Source organism: Bombina bombina, chromosome 5, assembly GCF_027579735.1.
Source record: "Bombina bombina isolate aBomBom1 chromosome 5, aBomBom1.pri, whole genome shotgun sequence".
NCBI classification, from domain to species: domain Eukaryota; kingdom Metazoa; phylum Chordata; class Amphibia; order Anura; family Bombinatoridae; genus Bombina; species Bombina bombina.
Genome location: NC_069503.1, coordinates 689,464,214 through 689,489,232, shown reverse-complemented (window position 1 = coordinate 689,489,232; position 25,019 = coordinate 689,464,214). Strand labels below are relative to the sequence as shown.

General features: G+C 39.6%; 1 protein-coding gene across 3 annotated transcripts in view; it reads right to left on the bottom strand.

The window, feature by feature from the left end:
• The window catches only part of RIPK1 (receptor interacting serine/threonine kinase 1), a 296,218-nt gene extending 277,376 nt beyond the window's left edge, over positions 1–18,842 (bottom strand). For 2 of the 3 annotated variants that reach the window (XM_053714666.1, XM_053714668.1), the window contains exons 1-2: positions 18,739–18,842; positions 633–807 (exon numbers count right to left, since the gene is read on the bottom strand). In XM_053714666.1, the coding sequence (XP_053570641.1) occupies positions 633–784 (152 nt within the window). In that variant the 5' untranslated portion in view covers positions 785–807; positions 18,739–18,842. Of the gene's footprint in view, positions 1–632; positions 830–18,738 lie in introns of all 3 variants that reach the window. The other variant, XM_053714667.1, reaches the window with a different exon arrangement.
• Positions 18,843–25,019: the final 6,177 nt, after the last annotated feature.

Here is a 25,019-nt window from a genome sequence, read left to right as displayed (position 1 = left end):
GCAGTAAAAATTGATATTTGGGAAACATTAAAGAGATATGAAACCCACAAATTTTCTTTTGTGTTTCAGACATAGCATACAAGTTATTATCAAATTTGCTTTGTTCCCATGATATTTTTGTTGTTGAAGAGATGCTTAAGTATAGGTAGGTGTCTGGAGCACTCAATGGCAGAAAATAGCGCTGCCATCAAGTGGTCTCCCAAATGGATAGTATTACTGCTATTCAACAAAAGATAATAAAAGAATGAAGAAAATTTGATAAAAGAAGTCAATTAGAAAGTTGTTTAAAACTTATATGTTCTGTAGCAATCATGAAATAAAAAAACTTTCAAATGGGAGAAAACAATACGATACACTGTCCTTTTAACTGCTGTGAGGATCCTGATGGTCCCTGAAAGTTAAACTGTAGTGGGGGGTCATGATCAGTTAGAGACTTGGAAGGCTGGAGTAGCAGATACTTTTTGTGTGGTGGCTTTCTTTGCATTAAGTTATATGCAACTAAAAGCCGTTGTATGGCAGTATCATCTGTAGAATACTATAGCGGATGAAAAGACAATTGAGTCCAATAATATATCTTACTGGTGTGTAAAATAAATTGTGACTCTATCCCGCATATGATATATAAAACTTACATTTCATGTTTCAGTCCGGTATATACTGTTTTCAGCACAACTAAACCATGGTTTCGATGAAAGCATAATGACACTGTGCCGAATCCTCCGCAATCAAGCTGCTCTTTGTCTATTAGATCTTCAGAGTGCATACGGATGTCGTCCAGAGACATGTTCTCACTCACAACAGTGTTGCCTTGCAAAAGAGAAATAGAATCCTGAAATGAAAGTGGTTTAATTAATTAAGCCCCATAGTTATTATATACTTCTTACGATAATTCTAAGGTGGATTTTTGACAAATCTTGTTGTTTCTACCTATGCCGGGCTGATAACTAAATTGTATCTCATAGAGAGAGAAGCTCTCAACCAGGAATAAACGGTGGCTCAGCAGCTTGTTCTTTTGCAGGCCACCACCTGGGAGCAGCAGCCTATTTTAGCCCAATTGTGTCTTTCACAGAGGAGACCTTTCCTGAAGTATATCAGTCTGATCCTGCCCATAAAGAATGATCCAGCCCTGAAACACTAGGGAATCCTCCTCTGAACACGGAAAAAGGCAGAACCCCAGAAGATCATTTCCGCCTTCTGTGGATATGGCTGCACCTTACTGACCAGGCCTACAGAAGGCCAAAATGATCTTCTGGGGATGCAATCTGCCAGTGTTTTTTTTTTTCCTTTATTGAGATTTATAGATTAAGCACAAAAAATAAAAAGCATATATAGAACATTCCAAATATGAGCCAATCATTTTAACATCAGCTAATATTTTGAGTCGATCTTTATTCCAGTTCACTTTTATTTATCATGTTCCTGACCAGAGATATGACCTCATTTGATTCAGAATTATGTACAAGTCTCCTGCTACACTTTTTCTCGTCTTATTCTAGTTCTAAATAATGACTCTTCTGGAGCTATATCAAGGCTAAATCACAAAAATAGATTATACATAAAATTTTCATATATGTAAATTAAACAAAAAAATTAGAATGGCATAACTCGAAAGTATACATAAACTTTGACCACAATTTATCTTTGTCTATAATCTATTTCTCTCTTTAAAGTCGAGCTATAATTAACTAGGACATATCTTCCTAATTCCTAAAAAAAAGACCTCACACATTGCTGTAATTTATACAATACTGTAATTTTTAATTTGGCGTGGTAATAGTATCAAAACCTGAACAGAACAGATCAGATCGAAGAAGTAGACAACAAAAGAAAAAAAGAAAAAAGCGAAAAATAAAAAAAAAAGGGAAAGATTTTATCTTTTTAACTTCCTCTCTCTCCACCCTCCCCCTCTCCTCCCTCTCCCCCTCGCAGATATTAGTATATTAAAGATATTAAGTCCTCTGGAGTAGATGATCCACATATTTACAAGTGAGAAAAGGGGTTAAGAACTGCACTTGCGTAGTTTTATCATATGTCTTTATGAAGTTATACCCTTTATTATATTTATTATAGTATTTCTTAATGCGCTGTTCAGATTCGACAGAGCAGTCAAATTGTTCCATTACCGCTTGTTTCATCATTAAATTTATTAAGTTATGTATTGACGTTTTTTTTTTATTTTTCCAGTTTTTAAAGATCAAGTAGCGTCCAACTAAGATTGTACAATTAATTAAACTTACGTTCCATTGTCTGCGACTATCAAAGTCGACCAAGAAAAAAATATGTTTCTTTTCCAGCTTAAATTAAATCTGTAATATTTTACTTAGCCAATAGCTTGTCCTCGCCCAGAATTGATGTATTTTGGGACAAGCCCAAAGCATATGAATTATATCAGCATTAATATTTGCACATCGGTAACAAACATGACTCATATTGGGTAACCATTTATTTAACGTGGCAGGTGTTACATATATCCCATTCAATAATTTAAAGTGACTTTCTCACCAACTTGATGCTAATGTGGCTTTTTCCACTTTCTGAATACTTCTAGTGATATCTTTTTTATCTAAATCTGGTATCTCTGATAACCATTTTAAGGCTAACCTTTGTAAATTCTCCTCTCCTGACTGCTCTAGAATCAGTTTAAGCCAATATTTTATTGAATGGATACCAGCAGAATATAGAAGTATACCAGATTGCAGGGCCTATGAATACCCAAAAACTCCCCTCGCCCACCGGGCAAGTAAATGACAAAACTTACCAGCCCGCAAGAAACTTTAGTCGCCCGTGCGTATCTGCATGTAGTGTGTATATAGCTTATGTAAAAAGGCAATATAAATAGTGTTATTGTAATCCCACAAAGCATTGCAGACAGAGGTCCCAATTTGAATGCCCTGCAAGCTGCTTAATATTTGGGACTTGATAAAAAGGCTTTATCTTTAGAAAATATTTTTCTATCACTAGGTAGAAAAAAACAGGGATATTATCTTTGTAATACTGTATGTACATCTTGACTTTTTTCCCCCTAAGGAAAAAAAGATATAATTGCGCTTTTTTTTTTTTTACTTCAGCATATGTGAGCGGTATTGGATTTAGCTGGACAATGAACAGTGACATAACAAGCATTTTAAAAATACCTTTTCCACCTTTCTGCCCAGCTGCCTTTCAACTACTAGCACTGCCAGTGCCGCGCTAGCAGATTTAACTGGGTGCATGGAGATGGCATGTTCTCTACGAATTGGTTAAAGTCAGTTTTTGGAGCATCAATAGCATACAGAAATATTATGCACTGCTCTATATTGTTATGGTAAGCAGCTTGCTCGTGTACATTGTGCTGAAGTACTGCAGAGGACCCTGGAGTACGTCAGCATAATGTACGTGAGCAAGCTACCTACCATAACTATATAGTTACTTTAAGCCATACTACATTCATACACAGAGAAGAAACACTCACCGCTCTAGCAGGATGTCTTCCCGCGCAGACAACTTTAGGGGTGGGAAGTATCAACTGACAAGGAAGATACCAAGAGCCATGGAGATAAGGGGAGTTCTTTGAATGCATTTAACAGAAAGAACCTCCCCTTTCTATCCTCCTTTCCCGTGTGTGCGCATATGTGAAAGGCAATTTGACATTTTTTATTATTGCTTCTTTTATCCTAATTAAAATGTCAGGTCGCCGCTCGGGCTGGTAACTTAAAAATTTTACTTGCCCTCAAGAAATTTAGGTCGCCATTGGCGACCGGACCGGTCTATTCATATTACCTGCAGATTGTATACCAGCATGTATCTATATACAGTTTGGTCTCTTAATTATTGAATTATACCAATGTCTGGTTTGTAATTACACGTAGAAATCCAAATTAGTTAAATCAAATTGTTGTTTTACCTCTTCAAATTAAAGAATATTAGAACCTTCTGGGTCTTTTAATTGATAGATGTATTTTAAGCGTTTATTAGCCCAGATTTTGAAAGTTATATTATTGACTCCTTCAACAAAGAAGGTGTTCCCGACAATTGGTAGCCATTTTGAAACCGAATGATCTATTTTTAACAATCTACATATGGTATGCCAAGCTTTAATAATGATATATATAGTCATATGTTTTTTGACTTTAGCTGGTAGATCCCTTGGGTGACAATGTAAGAGTGCTTGTAGAAAATATGGAGACACTATATATTTCTCAGCAACTATAGATGCAATATAATTACCCTGGGTAAAGCAATCTAATGCCACTTTTCCAAGGCAGATGTTATAATATATCTCTAAGGAGGGGAAAGAGAGCCCTCCCATATACTCCGCCTGTATTAATTTATTCAGAGCAATTTTCCTACGCCCTTTTCCCCAAATAAAACATCTAAACATTTTATGGACCTCCTCAATATCTTTTTTTGCCATCAAAACCGGTATGTTATGCATACGATATAGAAATTTGGGTATTACTATCATTTTAATTAAATTGATTTTGGCAGTAAGGGATAGCGGAAGTCTTGACCAGCTGTCTAAATCATATTTTACTTTACTAATAATAGGAATATAATAATTGATTTTGTACCAGAGTTTCGGGTCACTACATATATTTATCCCTAAATACTTAAATTGGGTATGTATTTCTTTAAATGGAGTTTGTATATCCCGTTTGAAATCTTGAAAGATCCAAAATAATTCAGACTTTAACGCATTAATCTGATAACCGGAAATAGAGCTAAATATTTGCACTATATCGAATACCCTTGAAATTTCTAATTTGGCATATTTAATAAGTAATAGCAGATCATCTGCATATAATAGTAATTTAAATTTCTGTTTCCCTATGCATATTCCTTCCAATATCTTTCTAAGTTTAATTGCTAGAGGCTCTATTGCTAAATTGAAGAGAAGAGGCGAGATTGGGCAACCTTGACGTGTCCCTTTTGTTAGTTCAAAGCTTTTTGTACTCATACCATTTAATAACAGGGCCGATGAAGCCTTACTATATATAGATTTAATACATTCTGGAAATTGATTCCTAATCCCGAAGCTTTCTAATGTGAAAAAGAGATGATCCCAGATTATAGAATTGAATGCTTTTTGTGCATCAATTGATAATATAGCAGAGTTTTGTAATAGCGATTTCTCTCTCTCATCTTTAGTTATATTCCAGCATGCATCTAAAATCAGAAAAACTTTTCGTAGATTAGCTGATGGATTACGATTGGGCATAAATCCTGTTTGATCAATGCTTATTAAAGAATCAATAACTTTTTTAAGTCTCTTAGCTAAGATACCTGTTAATATTTTATAATCGGCATTAAGTAGTGATATGGGTCTATAGGTTTTTCCCTTTCTTATGGATCAATGTTACTAATGATTCAGCAAAGTATCTTGATGGAACTTTCCCTTTGGTAAAGTAGCTATGAAAAAGAGCCGTCAAAATAGGAGCAATCTGTTCTTTCAGTATTTTATAAAATTCTCCCGGTAGTAGATCAGGACCTGCTGCTTTATATTATCTATGGCTTGCAGTACCTCCGTAAGAGAAATTGGAATATTTAGGTATTGTAAGCTTTCTGCACTTAGATGAGGAAAAGAAGTACCCTGCCAGAATAAAGATTTATTTGTCGTATTTATCCCCGTGGATGAGTATAGATTTTTAAAAAATTTGAAAAAATCTTCCCTTATTCTTGTAGGTTCTATTATATTTTTATCACACTCTTTTTGATAAGATTTTGTCTCTCCTTTATCCTGACACAATTCGCTAAGAGTTTACCAATTTTGTCCCCAAACCTATGGAATCTTGCTCTGTATCTGAGTTCTTTTATTATATTTTTCTGCTCTGCTAATACTTCCCATCCTGCTCTTGCTTTCATATATCTATCCCAGTTTTCTCTGTTGGGTACACTTATATATGCGTTATATCTATTTTTTAAATACCTTGAGCATTCAACTTCTTTCCTATTGGCCTCTTTCCTCCAGTTCAAGAAATACATTCTGATATCTGCCCTTAACACCGCTTTAGCAGCGTCCCAAAAGATTTCCTCTTTGTTTATATATGACTTATTATCTTTCTTATATATATGCCATTTGTGAGTGAGCCAATTCTTGAATTTAAGATTAGACAAGAGGAATCTAGGGAAGTTGTAACTTCTTGTTATGTCATTTGTCCCTTCCCCCAATACACTTTAAGTGAGATTATAGCATGGTCTGATATAGTAAAATCTCCTATCTCCGCTTCCGAACTTAACCCAAGGACTGCATCTGAGATTAAGAAAAAGTCTAGTCTAGAAAATGAGTTATATTTCTTGGATTCACAAGTTAATGCTCTTGTATTAGGATTATATAGTCGCCAAATATCAGTAACTTTTAAATCACTACAAAGTTTCTTAAGTGGCTTATTAATTATCTTATTCCCTCTATCCGCATTAACAGTTCGTAATCTATCTAGATTATTGAATACCATATTGTAATCACCTGCCAGGAAGAGAGGAGACAAAAGATTAATTTCAGTCCTTCCCATGGATTTAGATATTTGCATGGCAGTATATTTCCTTTCCCCAGGAACCTCCTTTTATTCAGGCCTTGTGCAGACTTGATATCCTTGCATCAACTTAATAATGCTACCTGATAATACCGTCTCTTCAAGAAAAAGGGAATTAGGTTATAGGTGTGATTTCCCTTTGGCTGGCTCCAAATGAGATCAAATGACTTTTAGCTTTGTATCCTGAAAACTGTGGATTTCAGTTTATCTTTTTTTCATAAAGCAATCCCATCCGTTTCGTGCAAGAAACATGTTGTGCATGTCTATTTGACATATTCACAACGGCCCTAATGAAGTTCAATAACACATCCTGCTTTCTTCTTTCTAAAACTCCTTTTTCCCCACTGTTTGACTGAAAGTACTTGTAAAGCCACTATAATGCTTCTTGATATGTCAGCTCAAAAAACTCTGCTCTGATCGGCCAACCTTACAGTTATTTATAAGAGCACTGACTTGAGCTTTAAGTATGCCTGTATTTTCCTGCCCTCTCAGTGAGACGTTTAATCCAGCATACACATTGCGTTCTCAAAAAGGTACCGTCCTACCTGGGTCAGGATACTTCCCTCCGACTTCCTATGCTCCAGTAACTCTGGTTACTCAGTACTGCCGCTCCTACCCCAGAGACTGACCCTCTTACTGCCGACTCCTCCGCAAGAAGAACGGGGCTATCTCAACATGGACTGCGGTATAACCTGGAGCAGTCTCTTCTCCTGATCGTAGGACCTGTACCTCTGGCCTTGTAGTGCCCGTATATTCAGGTCAGCGTGTGACGGACTGCTGAAGGATTCAACCTGCGGCTCTTTTCTTGAGAGACTCCGGCACGATCTTAGCGTGTCCCCTTAGAGTGTGTGTCTTTTCCAGGCCAGTAAGAAGCTAGGCCTAGGAATTGTTCAGGCGGTGGTGTGTTTGCGCTGGCAAGCGCTCCTCGTCACGTGCTCCTCAACGTGACATCAACCACCAGAAGTCTCACAATGTGCCAGTGCTGATCTTTTCACACATGTGCAACAACTCTCCTTCAGATACCTGCAGTGTAACCTAGGTTCCAAAATTGCAGCACCCATTACTAGAAGGAGATGCATGAAATGTATTTAGTGTTTAGTGTCCCTTTAAATAAACTGGACATGATGACTTTGTAATACTATTTAATTTAAATTGTATTGAAGGGATATGAAAGTCGAAATGAACTATCATGGTTCACATAGAGCATGTAAATTTTAAAAAGACTTTTTATTTTACAACTGTTATCAAATGCACTTCATTGTTTTGCATCTATTGTTGATAAGCATACTTAAGGGGCAGTAAACATTTTTTTTTATATTTATTTCTCTTTATTTCAAATTTGATTTGTCAAACAAAACAGGAATGCAAGTTACAACACGCCCAATAGTGGCATCTCACATATAGAAACATAATATATAGCAAAAATGTCCAATAACCACCATTCAGTAGCCAGGATCTGTTCAGGAAGTAAAAGTCCAACTGTGAAGAGGGATGAAGTAGATCGTTTCCCACAAGCATTGGTGGTGGTATTACATACTGGGAGATGCAGAAGCAATTGAACACTGAAGTAACAGCATAATTTAGCATTCAAAAATTCAAACATAAACAAAAACATATCAGGGAAATGTATGCAATAGGGGTTTCAAGCTAGGGGCAATTCTATCTTCTACCTCCCAGCTATCATACCCTCTTGTCATCTAGTCTAGTGAGGGATATATTACGTGTTTGCAAAAGTATATTGTTCCCAAAGGAATTTCATGTCATGGAAGAAATCTAACTGGCCTGTCTTGAAATAATGGAATCTTTCCAAGATTAATGTGTTCTTTACTTGTTCGATCCATTGATTCAGGTTTGGGACTTGGGTTTTTTTCCAGAGTAAGGGAATGAGACGTTTGGCAGCATTTATTAAAATTTGGTAGAGATGTTTTCTGATTTTACAAGGGGATGGGAAGGTGGCATTAAAAAGAATCACCTCTGGGGAAAGCTCTGTTTGGATGCCAGTTATGGTGCAAGCTGTTTCGTGAATCTGAACCCAGAAAGATTTTATCGCAGCGCAGTCCCACCAAATATGACACATAGTGCCTACTTGTCCGCAGCCTCTCCAGCATCTATCACTGGCTTTTGTAAACATATATTTCAGTTTGCTCGGGGTTAAGTACCATCTAGTGGTGACCTTTAAATTAGTCTCCATGGGCTGACTTGGCCGTGGCTTTAAACCAGGATGACCATTGTTTAACTGAGAAGCGTTTGTTAAGTTCCTTCTCCCAGCTAAGCGTGTAGGTCGGTTTTGTGGAATAAAAGGACTTAAGAAGGCATCGATACATTAGGGAAATTGTTTTTTTAGGGGGGGTTGGTGATGAGCAAAGGGATTCAAAAACTGTGAGAGGTCTAAAGAAGTCTTTCTGTGACTTATGGGATACAAGGAAATGTCTTACCTGATTGTAATACAACCAGGAGTGTAATTGAGTAAAGTCTCTCTCCAGCAATATTTCTCTAGAGGACAGCTGGCCTTTAGTCACTAAGAGATGTATAGGCATGTGGCTTCTCAGAGAAGTTGGGTTTGGACTGATGGTAGGGATTCTAGGAGCGTCTACTGATAATTCTCTATTCGGGTGTAATATTAAAAGTGGAGAGTAGTGAGAGGAGATGAGGTGAAATTTATTTCTTATCAGCGTCCAGTCTGACCAAGTCTCCTTGAGAATTGGATATGCGGCTATAGTGTTTGTACAGGGTTTTTGGGGGGCCCAGCAGATGCCACCCAAACATGGGACACCTAAGATTTGTTGTTCCAGCTGGACACAGCTCTTGTAGGAATTATCTCCTTGCCTACACCAATCAATTATTCTGCTCAGTGAAGTCGCAAGTTTATACAGGTAGATGTTAGGGACTCCCAGTCCCCCATATTCCCTATGGGTATACATGGTGCTTTTTGCTATTCTTGGGGGTCTTCGATGCCATATATATGTATCTATTATTGCCTGCAGTTTCCGGATGTAAGTGTTGGTGCCAGGGATGGGCAGGGCCTGAAGGACATAAAGGGCCTTTGGTAAAAGGGTCATTTTCGTTGCGGCAATTCTGCCCAACCAGGAAATATTCTTTGGAAGCCAGTAGGAGGTCAATTGGGAGAACTCTTCCAAGAGTTTGCCATAATTTAATTTACGTAAGTCATCTAACTTGGGTGTAAGAAAAATCCCTAGATATTTTAAAGCATGGTTTTGAATTTTGAAGGGGAAGTGGTGTTTAATTAATGAAAGCTCTTCTTCCAGCATATTTAAAGGAAGGAGTTCTGATTTATTCAGGTTAATTGAGAAATTTGAGACCCTATCGAATGTTTCCAATTCATCTTGGACCGCTGCCAGGGATTGTCGTGGAGAAGACAAGGTCATAAGGATATCATCGGCAAACATTGCCAATTTGTAGGTCTCTCCTTGTAATGTAATGCCGAGTACATTCGGGTTGTTGTGGATACGCTCCGCCAGGGGCTCCAGGGACAACACGAACAGCAAAGGGGAAAGAGGGCAGCCTTGACGGGTTCCATTGCAAATTTCAAAATAATCAGATAGAGTCCCATTAACTCTGACTTGGGCTGAGGGGTATGTATATAGGGCAAAAATTTTGTTGATAAAAATAGTGGGGAAGCCGAACTTTTGCAGGGTGGACTGAAGAAAGGTCCAGTCCAGCCTATCAAAAGCTTTCTCAGCGTCAGTTGATAGAAATGCAGAAGGGATATTAACTTTTGTGTATTCCAAGAGGTGTACTACCTTGCACGTGTTGTCCCTGGCCTCCCGAGACGGCACAAACCCCACTTGATCATGGTGGATCAAATTTGGTAAGAAATTGTTTATCCTATTCGCTAGTATTTTAGCATACAATTTTAGGTCGACATTGAGCAAGGAGATGGGTCTGAAGTTTGCCGGGGAGGTGGGGGGTTTGCCTGGTTTAGGGAGGACGGTAATGTGAGCCTGTAGCATAGTGTCCGGGAACGTATTGTCGTTGGGGATGTTGTTAAACAGGGTAAGGAGATGTGGGGTCAGTTGGGCTTTAAAGGTTTTGTAGTATCTATTAGAGAAACCATCTGGGCCAGGGGCTTTCTCCGGCTTCAGGTCTGTTATAGCATCCAGGATCTCTTTACTGGAGATTGGTGCGACCAGTGAGTCCCTCTCTGTAGTGCTTAGTTCGGGGAGTGGGATGTCTTTGAGATATTCATCGCATAGGATCTTGTGCGATTCCAAGGGTTTATTCGGAAATAGATTGTAAAGCTTATGATAAAAGGACTTAAAAGTGTCGGCTATGGTCTTAGTATCCTCAATTACCCAGCCGTGCTGTGAAGTAAGAGAGTGGATGTATGATTGAAGTGATTGTTTCTTTAATGCCCTGGCCAAGAGTTTCCCGGATTTATTCCCTTCCCCATAGTATTTTTGTTTTATATGTAATTGTTGTTTTTGGGACTCTATTTGCAAGAATTGATTAAGATTATTTCGCTTATCCATTAGGGTGGTAAGTAGGGTTTGGTCTGTTGGGTGTAGTTTTAAAAGATAGTCAGCTTCGGAGACTTCCTGTGCTAGCCTGGTGTAGGATTCTAAGGATTGCTTTTTCTTAGTTGCCTTAATCTTGATAAAATCGCCCCTAATGAAAGCCTTATGGGCTTCCCAGACCATAGCTGTGTTAGAGTCAGGAAGGTTATTGATAGAAAAGTAGAGATCTAACTGTTTGTTAATTTTTTCCACTGTCTGTGGGTCAGAAAGTAAAGAATTATCTAATTTCCAGGAGAAAGGCTTTATCGGGATAGATGGCCATACTAGTTTACACTCTACCAGTGAATGGTCGGACCAGGATGTATGTTTTATTTTAATGTCTTTGACTAGGGAAAGGGCAATGTGGTCTACCAGGACGTAGTCGATTCTGGAGTAGCTTTTTTGTGGGTGGGAGAAGAAGGTGTAATCCCTCATTTGTGGCTAAGCATACCTCCATGCGTAGTGTAGAGTTAGAGATTTAATGTTCTGCCAAATTGAATGTAAAAATTTCCGGTTGGGTTTAGTGTTGGGATTGGAGCAGTCTAGTTTGGGGTCTAAGGGGGTGTTTAGATCTCCAGTAACTACTAGCGGGCCCTTCTGAAGATCGGATATTTTAGTGGAGATGTGGGAGAAAAATTTATCTTGACCAACGTTAGGAGCATAGAGGTTTACAATGGTGATCGGCTTACCGAACATCAGACCTGTGATCCCTAAATACCTGCCCTCTTTATCTTTATCTACTTGGAGGAGTTTAAATGGGATAGATCTATGTATCAGAATGCTTACTCCGTTCACCTTTTTAGTGGGACAAGTACTATGGTAATGTTGGGGGAAATGGGGGGAAAAATATTTGGGAATTGTATTTGCTTTGAAATGAGTTTCCTGCAATAGCAATATGTGCCCACCCCTCTTACATAAATCCCGAATGGCCATAGCTCTCTTATTTGGGCTATTAAAACCCCTTGCATTCTGTGTGATAATTTGGATAGGTTGTGATGCTAAAGACGATCTAGCCATGCAATCCTATAGAATAAGCTAATAAGCACGTTAACTTCCACATGACATGTAAATAATACTAGAAAACACTGAATTTCCCTGGACATACAATAAGAAAAAAATCAATAACAAACTGTAACAGTATAGTATAGAAGTATAAAAAAATTACACAACAGGTGTAGAACAAGTGGCAGAGGATGGAAATCTTCTAAATTAGGAGATAATCCCCTTATGGGCTTAAACATGTTAATTAAAGGTATATAACACCAATAGTATGACATAAAATGAACAGCAATGCATGCTTTTGTATGTTATAGTAGGGTCTGGGATAGAACTGCGCTTTACCGAACACAGCGCACTCCAAAGAATATTAAACAAAAGACCCTTTCTCTTTGGGATACGGCACAGTATGAGAGAGCACCGAAAAAACATTATTAACACATTATTTATAGTCAAGACTCAGCATGCCCCCATATTACACCAACATGCAATGACACTCCTGCCATCTGAAGACATATCAGACATGTAAAGTAAGTCCACATATATAAAGCAGTTGAAATGCAATTATAACTCAGAGAGTTCTACAGTAAAGCCCCCTTGAGGGCTGAAGCAACTTTCCTAGTAGTTACCATCCTGGGGCTATCAGCCCATCGAGTCAGCTGTCGAAGGACCAGGTCTGGTTCTGCTGGGTTTTCTGGAGGAGGCCTCCTGCCATTCCTCCCTTTGTGGAAGCGGAGGAGGGAGCAGATCTGTTGTTGCCACGGGAAGGTTGAAATCCTCCCGCAGGGATGTTAGATTAATTTCCAGGGATTTGCAGATCTGTTCCAAGTCGTCCTGTGAGTTGTACAGTAGCCTCTTGCCTTTCCATGAAATTTGCAGATGAAATGGGTGGCCCCATCGATATGGAACGTTGAGTTGCCGCAGCTTTGTTGTTAAGGGCCTGAGTTCTCTCCTTTTTAATAAAGTCCTGTGCGTCAGGTCTTCAAAAACCTGAATTGATACTGATCTGAACCTCAAAGGATGTTTCTGTCTTGCCCTCTTCATAATTTCCTCCTTGATGGAGTATGTGGTAATTTTGACGATAACGTCTCTAGGGGGCTGGTCCCCCAAAGGCTTTCCTCGCAGAGCTCTATGGAAGCGATCTAGAGCTATTGTGGAGTCGTCTCCTGTATCCAGTAGATAGGAGAAAAGGCCCTGGATGAAGTCTTCAAGATCTGCGGGGGCAACGGTTTCAGGAATACCCCGGATTCTTACATTGCCCCTGCGACTCCTGTTCTCCAGGTCATCTATCTTGTTTTCCATTTGAGCCATGCTGGTGTCTTGCTGTGCTATCTTAGCCCTTAGGAAAGCGATGTTTGAAGTAGTTAGATCAGAATGACTCTCTAGTTTCTCCACCCTCTGGCCGACTTCAGATATTTCCTTTTTAATGTCTGCAATCTCCTCTCTGATACACTGTCTTACTTGGCCAACCAGGGAGGAAAAGTCTTTTTTGGATGGAAGTGAGTCAAGTAGTGCTTTAGGGATTGTGATAGCAGATTCCGGATTTTCCAGCTCAGAATCCGAGGAGGATGAGGGAGACCTGGGGTGAGACGCTGTAATTTTGGGAGTGGCAGGGGTAGTGGTTTCCAAAGATTTAAAAAAATTATTCACAGAGGGTGTTTGGCCCTGTTTCTTAGCGGCTTTTTCAAGCTTGCTTCCCTTCTTAGGTGACATGATCGCTGCTTGAATGTGCAACAGAATAGGGCGTGGGGCTGAAAGAAATTTATTCTCTCTCTTGGATGTTGAGCAGAGCAAAAATGTTCATGAAAGAGTGAGGCAATCTATATATGGAGGGAAGAAGGGTGGTAACTATAAATCTCCCTCAGTTGTACTATAGTGTTAATATCCAGTCTCCTATACCACCATCCCTATTATCAGATAAGATCAGGCCTCAAACTCAAACATGGCCACTATACGCAGAGCTGATTGGTAAACTCACCCAAGGTATTAGGCAGGAGGGTGGTTATGTAGCCATGGCGTAGGGGAAATGCGGTTGAAAAATTTGTTTAATATAGTCTGTTCTAAGCCAGGGCCGGACTGGGACCAAAAATAGGCCCGGGCATTTTAAGGCAAAGCAGCCCACTCCCCCCCCCCCCCCCATTCTCTATTTAGCCGTATATCAAATATTACAAGTATAATATATAGGTTGGTATGGGGAAAAAAAAGTAAACACAAGACAATAAACTAACCAATTAGTGCACATAACTCTTACTAGAATTCAAGCACAGAGACCTGGCGCTGCAGTAGTGTGTGTTGAATCTGTTGAACATGTGATATGAAGGTTTCTAACTACCTATGAATGTAAACTCTCTCTTACAAGTTCAACTATAACATTTGTCACTTATATAGCCCAATAGCCCATATCTAACTATGAATGACATGCAAATGCAATATATAGACTGCAGTGCTTAATATAACACACTGGTTATGCAGCGGTTATGCAGCCTTCTTCCTAGTTGCACACAGCAAGGCTGCTGTATCCTTAAGAGGCTGTCCAGCTTCCCATCCACCTAGACATCCATCCCCCGGGCTATGAGCTCACCGTCACAAGCTGTGAATGGGGTGGAGGTGGACTACCGCCATATACCCATATTTGTACTCTCGCCACACATCTGTATTATTGTATTAAACAAACACCCTGGACGACTTACTTGGTCTTGGCGCAGGCGGCACAGGGCATACATCAGCAATTCCTCACCAGACACTTTTTTGGGACTGTGACTTACCAGCCCAGCCTTGCTGCTGCCTTCCTCGCTCAGCTCGCTGCTTCCCTCGCACTCTTCCCGCGCGCGCCACTGGACTAACTGGGAGGAAGTGATGAAGGTCAGCGGGGAGGGAGAGTTCATGCCGGTCATGTGAGGCCCCTGTTAGTTCCCACCCCCGGCCGGATCACTGATTCAAATTTCAAACACATAGCAGCACCTGTCTTTCCTAATTCCTATACAGCTGAGCGACCGACTGTGAGTAACTGAGTAAGTTAAGGATGCTGCTCAGTCTCCCGGCCACCACTGTATCTATGTCCTGCTGCTCACGGCCGCGCTGTATAAGGAAATGCAGGTGCTGCAGAGTGCAGTGTAATGTAAGAAACAGAAAGGCACAGTCCGCCCCTGAGCTCAGTCACTTCACTTAGTTACAGACTCAACCAGCGGCCCACAGGCTCAGCGGCCCACCGGGATTTTGCCCGGTATGCCCTATGGCCAGTCCGGGCCTGTTCTAAGCATTCACCTACAGCTCGGCTTGGGCAGTGTCCCAGGATTGACCAGCAGATTAATGTGTATTATCTGCTGCCATTGTAGAGTGCGTGGGATGACGATGTGGTTCGTCTATGGCAGCTGTGAGTGTCATACCTTAGCGGGTGGTGATCGGCTGTCTACCGATATCTGTCTCCTTCTCAGGGGTAGAATTGGCCCCGCTTCGATCCGCAATATTCCGGCACCTATGCGTTTCATGCATTGGGTAGGTAAAGATCTGTCGATGGGTATTCTGCAGGTCGGGACCCACGTGGCCCGCTCCGCAGCTTTGAACACTCACACGTTAATGCCGTGCTTATGATAGTCACCAGGAACTGGAGAAATTGTCTTTGGTTGTTGTCTGCAAGGTTGCAGGCATTTTTTGCAAAGTTTCCTGCGTTGGTTAGGTGCTTAATAATTTTTTAGCCCTGAAGGGAGCACGGAGCTCACAAGAGTGCAGCCATCTTCGCAGAGCGCTGGCTCCGCCCCCAACAATTTTTTTTAATCATCATTGTGAAAAAGTTACTAATAAAATAAGCTTTTTTCCTTTATAAAAAATAAAGCTCTCTCTATTTTATGGAATCAAAATGTCCTCCGTTCAGTAGCGAACAAACCCAACAGAGGGCCCTGGTGTAAGATATTTTTTGGGCCCCCCAAAGGTAACTTAGTAAAAAGCAAAAGTATTAAAATACATTCTGCTCTGTATAATGATTTTGAGGATAGATAGACGGACCTGCTATTTGCACTAATAAAAGGCTTCCCTGCATTAGGATTGTACACATTCTGCATACACCTAGGTATAAACTGGCTGTTATGGGCCCCCTCCAACCCTTAAGCCCTGGTGCCACTGCACCTGCTGCACCAATGGTAGATCCCCCCGCATCCGTTTATAAAGAAAAACCCATGCTGGCTGGCACAGAGGTTTTTTTCATTTATAAACGGACATTTTTATTCAAGGAGAACAGAGAAAGACTTTTTTTAGAGGTTTATTGTATTAGTTAAAGGGACAGTTAAATCAAAACTAAAGGTACAGGAAAAACGAAACGTTCACGATTGCATGCAATTTTAAACAATTTTTCAGTCTACTTTTATCATCTAATTTGCTTTGCTCTCTAGGTATTCTTTGTTGAAAAACATACCTAGGTAGGCTCAGGAGCAGCAATGTACTGCTGATTGGTGGCTGCACATATAAGCCTCTTGTTATTGGCTCACCAGATGAGCTCAACAAACTCCCAGTAGAGTAATGCTGCTCCTTCAGCAAAAAATACCAAGCGAATAGAACAAATTTGATAATAAAAGTAAATTGCAAAGTTGTTTACAATTGCATGTTCTATCTGAATCATGAAAGAAAAGGGGTTTCTTATCCCTTTAATTGTGAGCAATTCTTATTTAAAATGTTTTACGTATACTGTCCCTTTAAGTGGCCTCAGAAGCAGCAATGCACTATTGGGAGCCAGCTAGCATTTGGTGGCTACATACATATGCCTCTTGTCATTGACTCACCAGATGTTTTAAGCTAGGTCCCAGTAGTTTAATTCTGCTCTTTTAGATCCCTTTAAAAGGCCATTATAGTGAAAAAATGCATGCTCTCATTCTTTAAGCGCATGTAATTTTATCACAAATGACCCTGCAATGCTAAGTGGCAACCCCCACAACGGGGTTAAACACATAGTTAAAATACCACACTGTAGACACAGAGAACTAATGGTCTACTGCTGAACCAATCAGCAGCACTAGTTGCACAGCGCATAGATTGGCTCAACAGAAGTTTCTGCTCGAGACCATCAGCTGTCTGATCCTAAGTGGTACTTTAACTATGTCTTTACACCACCTGGTATTCAAACCTGTCCCCAGGCCTCCCTCACAGGCCAAATTTTGAGGATATCTGAACAGGAGCACAGGTGAAATAATCAGCTGATGAGTAACTGTAAACATGGTTATTTTAGCTGTTCTCATCCAAGGTAATCCTGAAAATCTGCCCCGTTGTGAAGGCTTGAGAAAAGGTTTTAAAACCAGTGCTTTAAACCAATTGGAGGGTTGATAGAGATAAAATGACATGCTCTAACAAATGAGAGCATGTTTTTTGTTTTATTTTTTTCACTATAATAACCCTTTAAAGTGGTAAAGTTTAATGATTTAAAGCCTGTAATATAAAAATAATCTTAAAAACAGGAGCACTTTAATTCACTAAACTTTACAAAGACGCTTCTTGCCATTTCACTACGGTAAACATACAGTTGTTCCTCCTCCCACATCTCCTTCTGTATTAAACATATCGATGACAAATCCGGCTTCCTCCAATCACTGCGTGCCACACAAGCTGGGCACCAAAGGGGGCACGCAACAATTGAAAGAAGCCGGATTTGTCATCAATATGCTCAATACAGAAGGAGATGCGGGCGGAGGAACAACTGTATGTTTACCCTACCGAAATTATAATTATTTTTTTTTTAAAAGTGTCTTTGTAAAGTTTAATGAATTAAAGTGCCCCTGTTTTTAAGATTATTTTTAGATACTGGGCTTTAATTCTTTAAACTTTACAATCACTTTAAATAAGGATAAAACTACCAAATAAAATCACTCTATGTTAGAACATTTTATTATTGCACAATTACTTGTGTGTACAATAAAATATATTATGAACAGAATGCTTACATACTAATGTAAACTTTTGCAGCTCACTTTCAAAAACACAGGAAACTGACTACTTTATAATCTAACACTAAGAATTAAAAATTGAAGGGTCCAGTTTCAGCAAACCCATGACCTGCTGAGTGTAACATACAATAACAGTAGTTAGCAGCTCGTATTAGAGAGAATTTATCATGAAGCATATTAATACTGTATATCTGAAACCAATGCAAATTGATGTGTTTGTTTATTAATACTGTTTTATTTATGGAATGTCTTACAAACACATCAGAGTGGATTCATGTTTTCACCATTACTCATCCACAGACAACGTTCAACAAGTTTCAGTTTCACTTTATTAGTTTCTCTCCTGGTAATGTATGAACAACAATATCTTTTATTAATATCACAAACCTCAAATATGATGAGAAAAGTACAAAACCAACACTTCAGTGCCTAATAGGAAGAAAGTTCACTTCCGTCTGTTGTTCTAAGGTATTGCCTTATGAATTTCAGGACTGACTTAGATTCACCAAAAGTTTCCAATGACATCTATCAAGAAAAATCTTTAAGATTTGAAGGGATTTATCACTATAATAAGTTTACCTTAAAAAAAGAATACTTTCAGATTTGGTTTGTATAATTACTTTTATGGCTTTTTATTGAATCTAAATTTATATAAATCGCATTTGCTCATTATTCTGGCGATAAATATTTAAATCTTACGAGATCAGTTCCCTAAGACAACACAAAAGATCCCAGTGAATCTGGTCAGAGTTTGTAACATAGTTGCATATGTATTACATAATTGTAGCATACCTGTGTATGGGGGTCTCTCCGGAAAGCAAGGGGTTTACTCCTACATTGCGCTACATAGGAACCTTATTTGCCAAGAGAGAGACCGGAGCAGTCTGGAAGTACAGATACTCCTAGTTCCTGCTAAAGGAGGTATAAAGTACACGCACCGCCCTTCAGTTATCAAATGTTTGTGGGTCATATGCAAATTCATTTTTATAATTTAACTGAATAAATAACAGCAATGACTCAAAATACACGTATTTGCAGTATGTGGCGTAATAACGAGGTTCTCTGTCTCTGTAATAGCGAGTCATACATTGTAACTATATGCAGTGCACGCCCTCTGCTCTCAGGCTTCCCCGCTGTCGCTTATTTACTTTCTACATAGCAGCTACTCAGTGGGCCCAGTCATCAATAAGTCCACCTTAAGCAGCTGTTGAAATGCATTGAGGGCATGGGCGGGATTGGAGTTTGTCACATTAATACGGAACTGAAAGTGGATGGAAAAACGTATGTTGCATCTGAATAGCAGGAAGTGTAAAGAAAAATGTGCTACTTGGGCAGAGATACAGGTCTTTTACATGAAATACTACTGTATTTGTATTTCAGATCGTTTGTCATATCCGATATTAAGCACATAAAAGTTTTATAACAACACATCACGACGGCATGAAACACATTTTTTATTCTTTCATCAGATAAAAAGATACATTTTTGTAAAAAAGTTTCTAACTGAAGTTGTTCTCACGGTACTTATCTAGTAGGTAGGTTTGCATATGAGAGTCAAAATAAGAGCAGACCTACATATTCTGCAGCAAACTGTAGCTTCTGGCTGGCTTATCCCCACTATTAACATTTGGAGAATATGTGCTAAATCACCATCGGCTAGATTTAGAGTTCTGCGTTAGCCGTCAAAAACAGCGTTAAGGGGTCCTAACGCTGGTTTTGGAGTCGTGTAGGTCAGTGATTTTTAACCTTTTTTTTGCCGTGGCACACTTTTTTACATTAAAAAATCCTGTGGCACACCACCATCCCAAAATTTAAAAAAAAATCACACATTGTAGCCTAATACAGCATATATATATACACATACACACAAACACACACATACTGTATGTATTGTGTTGTTATGCCATGCCTCCTACAAACTACCCCTGCACTGGGAGTAAAAAACAAGCAAAGTTTAAAAAATATGTCACACTGTTGTCAGTCTGCCGTGGCACACCTGAGGATCTCTCACGGCACACTAGTGTGCCACGGCACACTGGTTGAAAAACACTGGTGTAGGTAAGGGTCTAACGCTCACTTTCCAGCCACGACTTTTCCATACCGCAGATCCCCTTACGTCAATTGTGTATCCTATCTTTTCAATGAGATCTTCCTAACGCTGGTATTTAGAGTCTTGGCTGAAGTGAGCGGTAGACCCTCTACCGACAAGACTCCAGCCGCAGAAAAAAGTTGGTAGCTAAAGGGACACTGAACCCAATTTTTTTCTTTTGTGATTCAGATAGAGCATGTAGTTTTAAACAATTTTCCAATTTACTTCTATTATCTAATTTGCTAAATTCTTTAGATATCCTTTGTTGAAGAAATAGCAATGCACATGTGTGAGTCAATCACACAAGGCCTCTAGGTGCAGCAACCAATCAGCAGCTACTGAGCATATCTAGATATGCTTTTAAGCAAGTGATATCAAGAGAATGAAGCAAATTAGATAATATAAGCAAATTAGAAAGTTTTTTAAAATGACATGCTCTTTCTAAATCACGAAAGAAAAAAATTGGCTTTCATGTCCCTTTAAGAGCTTTCTGGGCTAATGCCGGTTTATAAAGCTCTTAACTACTGTGCTCTAAAGTACACTAACACCCATAAACTACCTATGTACCCCTAAACCGATATCCCCCCACATCGCCGCCACTATAGTAAATATTTTTAACCCCTAATCTGCCGACCTACATTATCCCTATGAACCCCTAATCTGCTGCCCCTAACATCGCCGACCCCTATATTATATTTATTAACCCCTAATCTGCCCCCCCCCCACGTCGCCGCTACCTTACCTACACTTATTAACCCCAAATCTGCCGACCGGACCTCGCCGCTACTCTAATAAAGTTATTAACCACTAAACCGCAGCACTCCCGCCTCGCAAACCCTATAATAAATAGTATTAACCCCTAATCTGCCCTCCCTAACATCGCCGCCACCTAATTTCAAGTATTAACCCCTAATCTGCCGACTGGACCTCGCCGCTACTATAATAAATGTATTAACCCCTAAAGCTAAGTCTAACCCTAACCCGAACACCCCCCTAGATTAAATATAATTTTAATCTAACAAAATAAATTAAATATTATTAACTAAAGTATTCATATTTAAATCTAAATACTTACCTGTAAAATAAACCCTAATATAGCTACAATATAACAAATAATTATATTGTAGCTATTTTAGGATTTATATTTATTTTACAGGCAACTTTGTATTTATTTTAACTAGGTACAATAGCTATTAAATAGTTATTTACTATTTAATAGCTACCTAGTTAAAATAATTACAAAATTACCTGTAAAATAAATCCTAACCTAAGTTACAATTAAACCTAACACTACACTATCAATAAATAAATTAAATCAATTAACTACAAGTACCTACAATTACCTACAATTAAATAAACTAAACTAAATTACAAAAAAAAACCCCACTAAATTACAAAAGATAAAAAAAGATTACAAGAATTTTAAGCTAATTACACCTACTATAAGCCCCCTAATAAAATAACAAAGCCCCCCAAAATAATAAAGGTCCCTACCCTATTCTAAATTAAAAAGTAACCAGCTCTTTTACCAGCCCTTAAAAGGGCTTTTTGCGGGGCATGCCCCAAAGTAAACAGCTCTTTTGCCTGTAAAAAACCCCACAATACCACCCCCCAACATTACAACCCACCACCCACATACCCCTACTCTAACCCAAACCCCCCTTAAATAAACCTAACACTACCCCCCTGAAGATCTCCCTACCTTGAGTCGTCTTCACCCAACCGGGCCGAAGTCTTCATTCAATGGGGCAGAAGAGGACATCCAGAGCGGCAGAAGTCTTCATCCTATCCGGGCAGAAGAGGACATCCGGAACGGCAGACATCTTCATCCAAGCGGCATCTTCTATCTTCATCCATCCGACGAGGAGCGGCTTCATCTTCAAGACCTCCGGCGCGGAACATCCTCTTCCTTCCGACGACTACCGATGAATGAAGGTTCCTTTAAGTGACGTCATCCAAGATGGCGTCCCTCGAATTCCAATTGGCTGATAGGATTCTATCAGCCAATCGGAATTAAGGTAGGAAAAATCTGATTGGCTGATTGAATCAGCCAATCAGATTCAAGTTCAATCGGATTGGCTGATCCAATCAGCCAATCAGATTGAGCTTGCATTCTATTGGCTGTTCCGATCAGCCAATAGAATGCGAGCTCAATCTGATTGGCTGATTGGATCAGCCAATCCGATTGAACTTTAATCTGATTGGCTGATTCAATCAGCCAATCAGATTTTTTCCTACCTTAATTCCGATTGGCTGATAGAATCCTATCAGCCAATCGGAATTCGAGGGACGCCATCTTGGATGACGTCACTTAAAGGAACCTTCATTCGTCGGTAGTCGTCGGAAGGAAGAGGATGTTCCGCGCCGGAGGTCTTGAAGATGGAGCCGCTCCTCGTCTGATTGATGAAGATAGAAGATGCCACTTGGATGAAGATGTCTGCCGGTCCGGATGTCCTCTTCTGCCCGGATAGAATGAAGACTTCTGCCGCTCCGGATGTCATCTTTTGGTCCATCGGTGCCCGGCTGGGTGAACACGACTCAAGGTAGGGAGATCTTCAGGGGGGTAGTGTTAGGTTTATTTAAGGGGGGTTTGGGTTAGAGTAGGGGTATGTGGGTGGTGGGTTGTAATGTTGGGGGGTGGTATTGTGTTTTTTTTTACAGGCAAAAGAGCTGTTTACTTTGGGGCATGCCCCGCAAAAAGCCCTTTTAAGGGCTGGTAAAAGAGCTGGTTACTTTTTAATTTAGAATAGGGTAGGGACCTTTATTATTTTGGGGGGCTTTGTTATTTTATTAGAGGGCTTAGAATAGGTGTAATTATCTTAAAATTCTTGTAATCTTTTTTTATTTTTTGTAATTTAGTGTTTGTTTGTTTTTGTAATTTAGTTTAGTTTATTTAATTGTAGGTAATTGTAGGTACTTGTAGTTAATTGATTTAATTTATTTATTGATAGTGTAGTGTTAGGTTTAATTGTAACTTAGGTTAGGATTTATCTTACAGGTAATTTTGTAATTATTTTAACTAGGTAGCTATTAAATAGTAAATAACTATTTAATAGCTATTGTACCTAGTTAAAATAAATACAAAGTTGCCTGTAAAATAAATATAAATCCTAAAATAGCTACATTATAATTATTCGTTATATTGTAGCTATATTAGGGTTTATTTTACAGGTAAGTATTTAGATTTAAATAGGAATACTTTAGTTAATAATATTTAATTTATTTCGTTAGATTAAAATTATATTTAATTTAGGGGGTGTTAGGGTTAGGCTTAGCTTTAGGGGTTAATACATTTATTATAGTAGCGGCGAGGTCCGGTCGGCAGATTAGGGGTTAATACTTGAAGTTAGGTGGCGGCGATGTTAGGGAGGGCAGATTAGGGGTTAATACTATTTATTATAGGGTTTGCGAGGCGGGAGTGTGGCGGTTTAGGGGTTCATAACTTTATTAGAATAGCGGCGAGGTCCGGTCGGCAGATTTGGGGTTAATAAGTGTAGGTAAGGTAGCGGCGACGCTGGGGGGGGGTTAATAAATATAATATAGGGGTCGGCGATGTTAGGGGCAGCAGATTAGGGGTACATAGGTATAATGTAGGTTGCGACGGTGTACGGAGCGGCAGATTAGGGGTTAATAATATAATGCAGTTGTCAGCGATAGCGGGGGCGTCAGATTAGGGGTTAATAAGTGTAAGGTTAGGGGTGTTTAGACTCGGGGTTCATGTTAGGGTCTTAGGTGCAGGCTTAGAAAGTGTTTCCCCATAGGAAACAATGGGGCTGCGTTAGGAGCTGAACGCTGCTTTTTTGCAGGTGTTAGGTTTTTTTTCAGCCCAAACTGCCCCATTGTTTCCTATGGGGGAATCGTGCACAAGCACGTTTTAGCTGCTTACCGCTACCGTAAGCAGCACTGGTATTGAGGGTTGAAGTGGCGGTACATTAGGCACAATGCACCCTTTTTGGAGCCTAACGCAGCCCCTCAGACAACTCTAAATACAAGCGTTGTCTTAAGGGTGCGTTGGGAAAAAAGCGGCGTTAGCTACATGGGTCTTTACCGACAAAACTCTAAATCTAGCCGCATGTAAACAAATGAGGAACCGTGTAAAAGCCGGAACGGAACAGGCCTTTTATAAAGGAAATTGATTGAAAATACCATGGGATGTGTTAGAGACTCTTGAGAACAGTTTTAGGAACAATAATCTTTGTGATGTAATATTTAATTAACCCTTTAACTACAAAAATAGTGTCTGGAACCAAACATAACAGCCCGGAACAGCACCTTCCCAGAAAACCAGATACACCAAGTTCACAAGTCACAGGTGACTAAATGTAATAAGTGTAATCAGCAACGAACCATCCACAGAACGACATTAAAATATCTGTTCCGGCCTTTAATACGCTTTTTTTGTAAAAATTGACGGAACGGCACCTTCCCAGCAACATATACAGATCAAATTCACCAGCCACACATAATTAGATGTAATAAGTGTAATCAACCACAAACCATCCACAGAAACCACGTTCCAATACCCGTTCCGGCTGGTAATACGCTTTTTCATGAAAAGTGATGGAACGGCACCTTCCCAGCAAACCAGATACATCAAATTCACCAGTCACGCCTGCCTAAATGCAATGAGTGTAATCAGCCACAAACCATCCACAGAAACCAAATCATGATATCTGTTCCGGCCTGTAATACGCTTTTTCATGAAAAGTGACGGAACGGCACCTTCCTAGCAACATATATAGATCAAATTCCCCAGCCACACATAACTAGATTGAATAAGTGTAATCAACCACAAACCATCCACAGAAACCACGTTCCAATACACATTCCGGTCGGTCATATGCTTTAGCATGAAAAGTGACGGAACGGCACCTTCCCAGTAAACCAGATACATCAAATTCACCAGTCACACATGACTAAATGTAATGAGTGTAATCAGCCACAAACCATCCACAGAAACCACATTCCAATGCCTGAGAAAAGT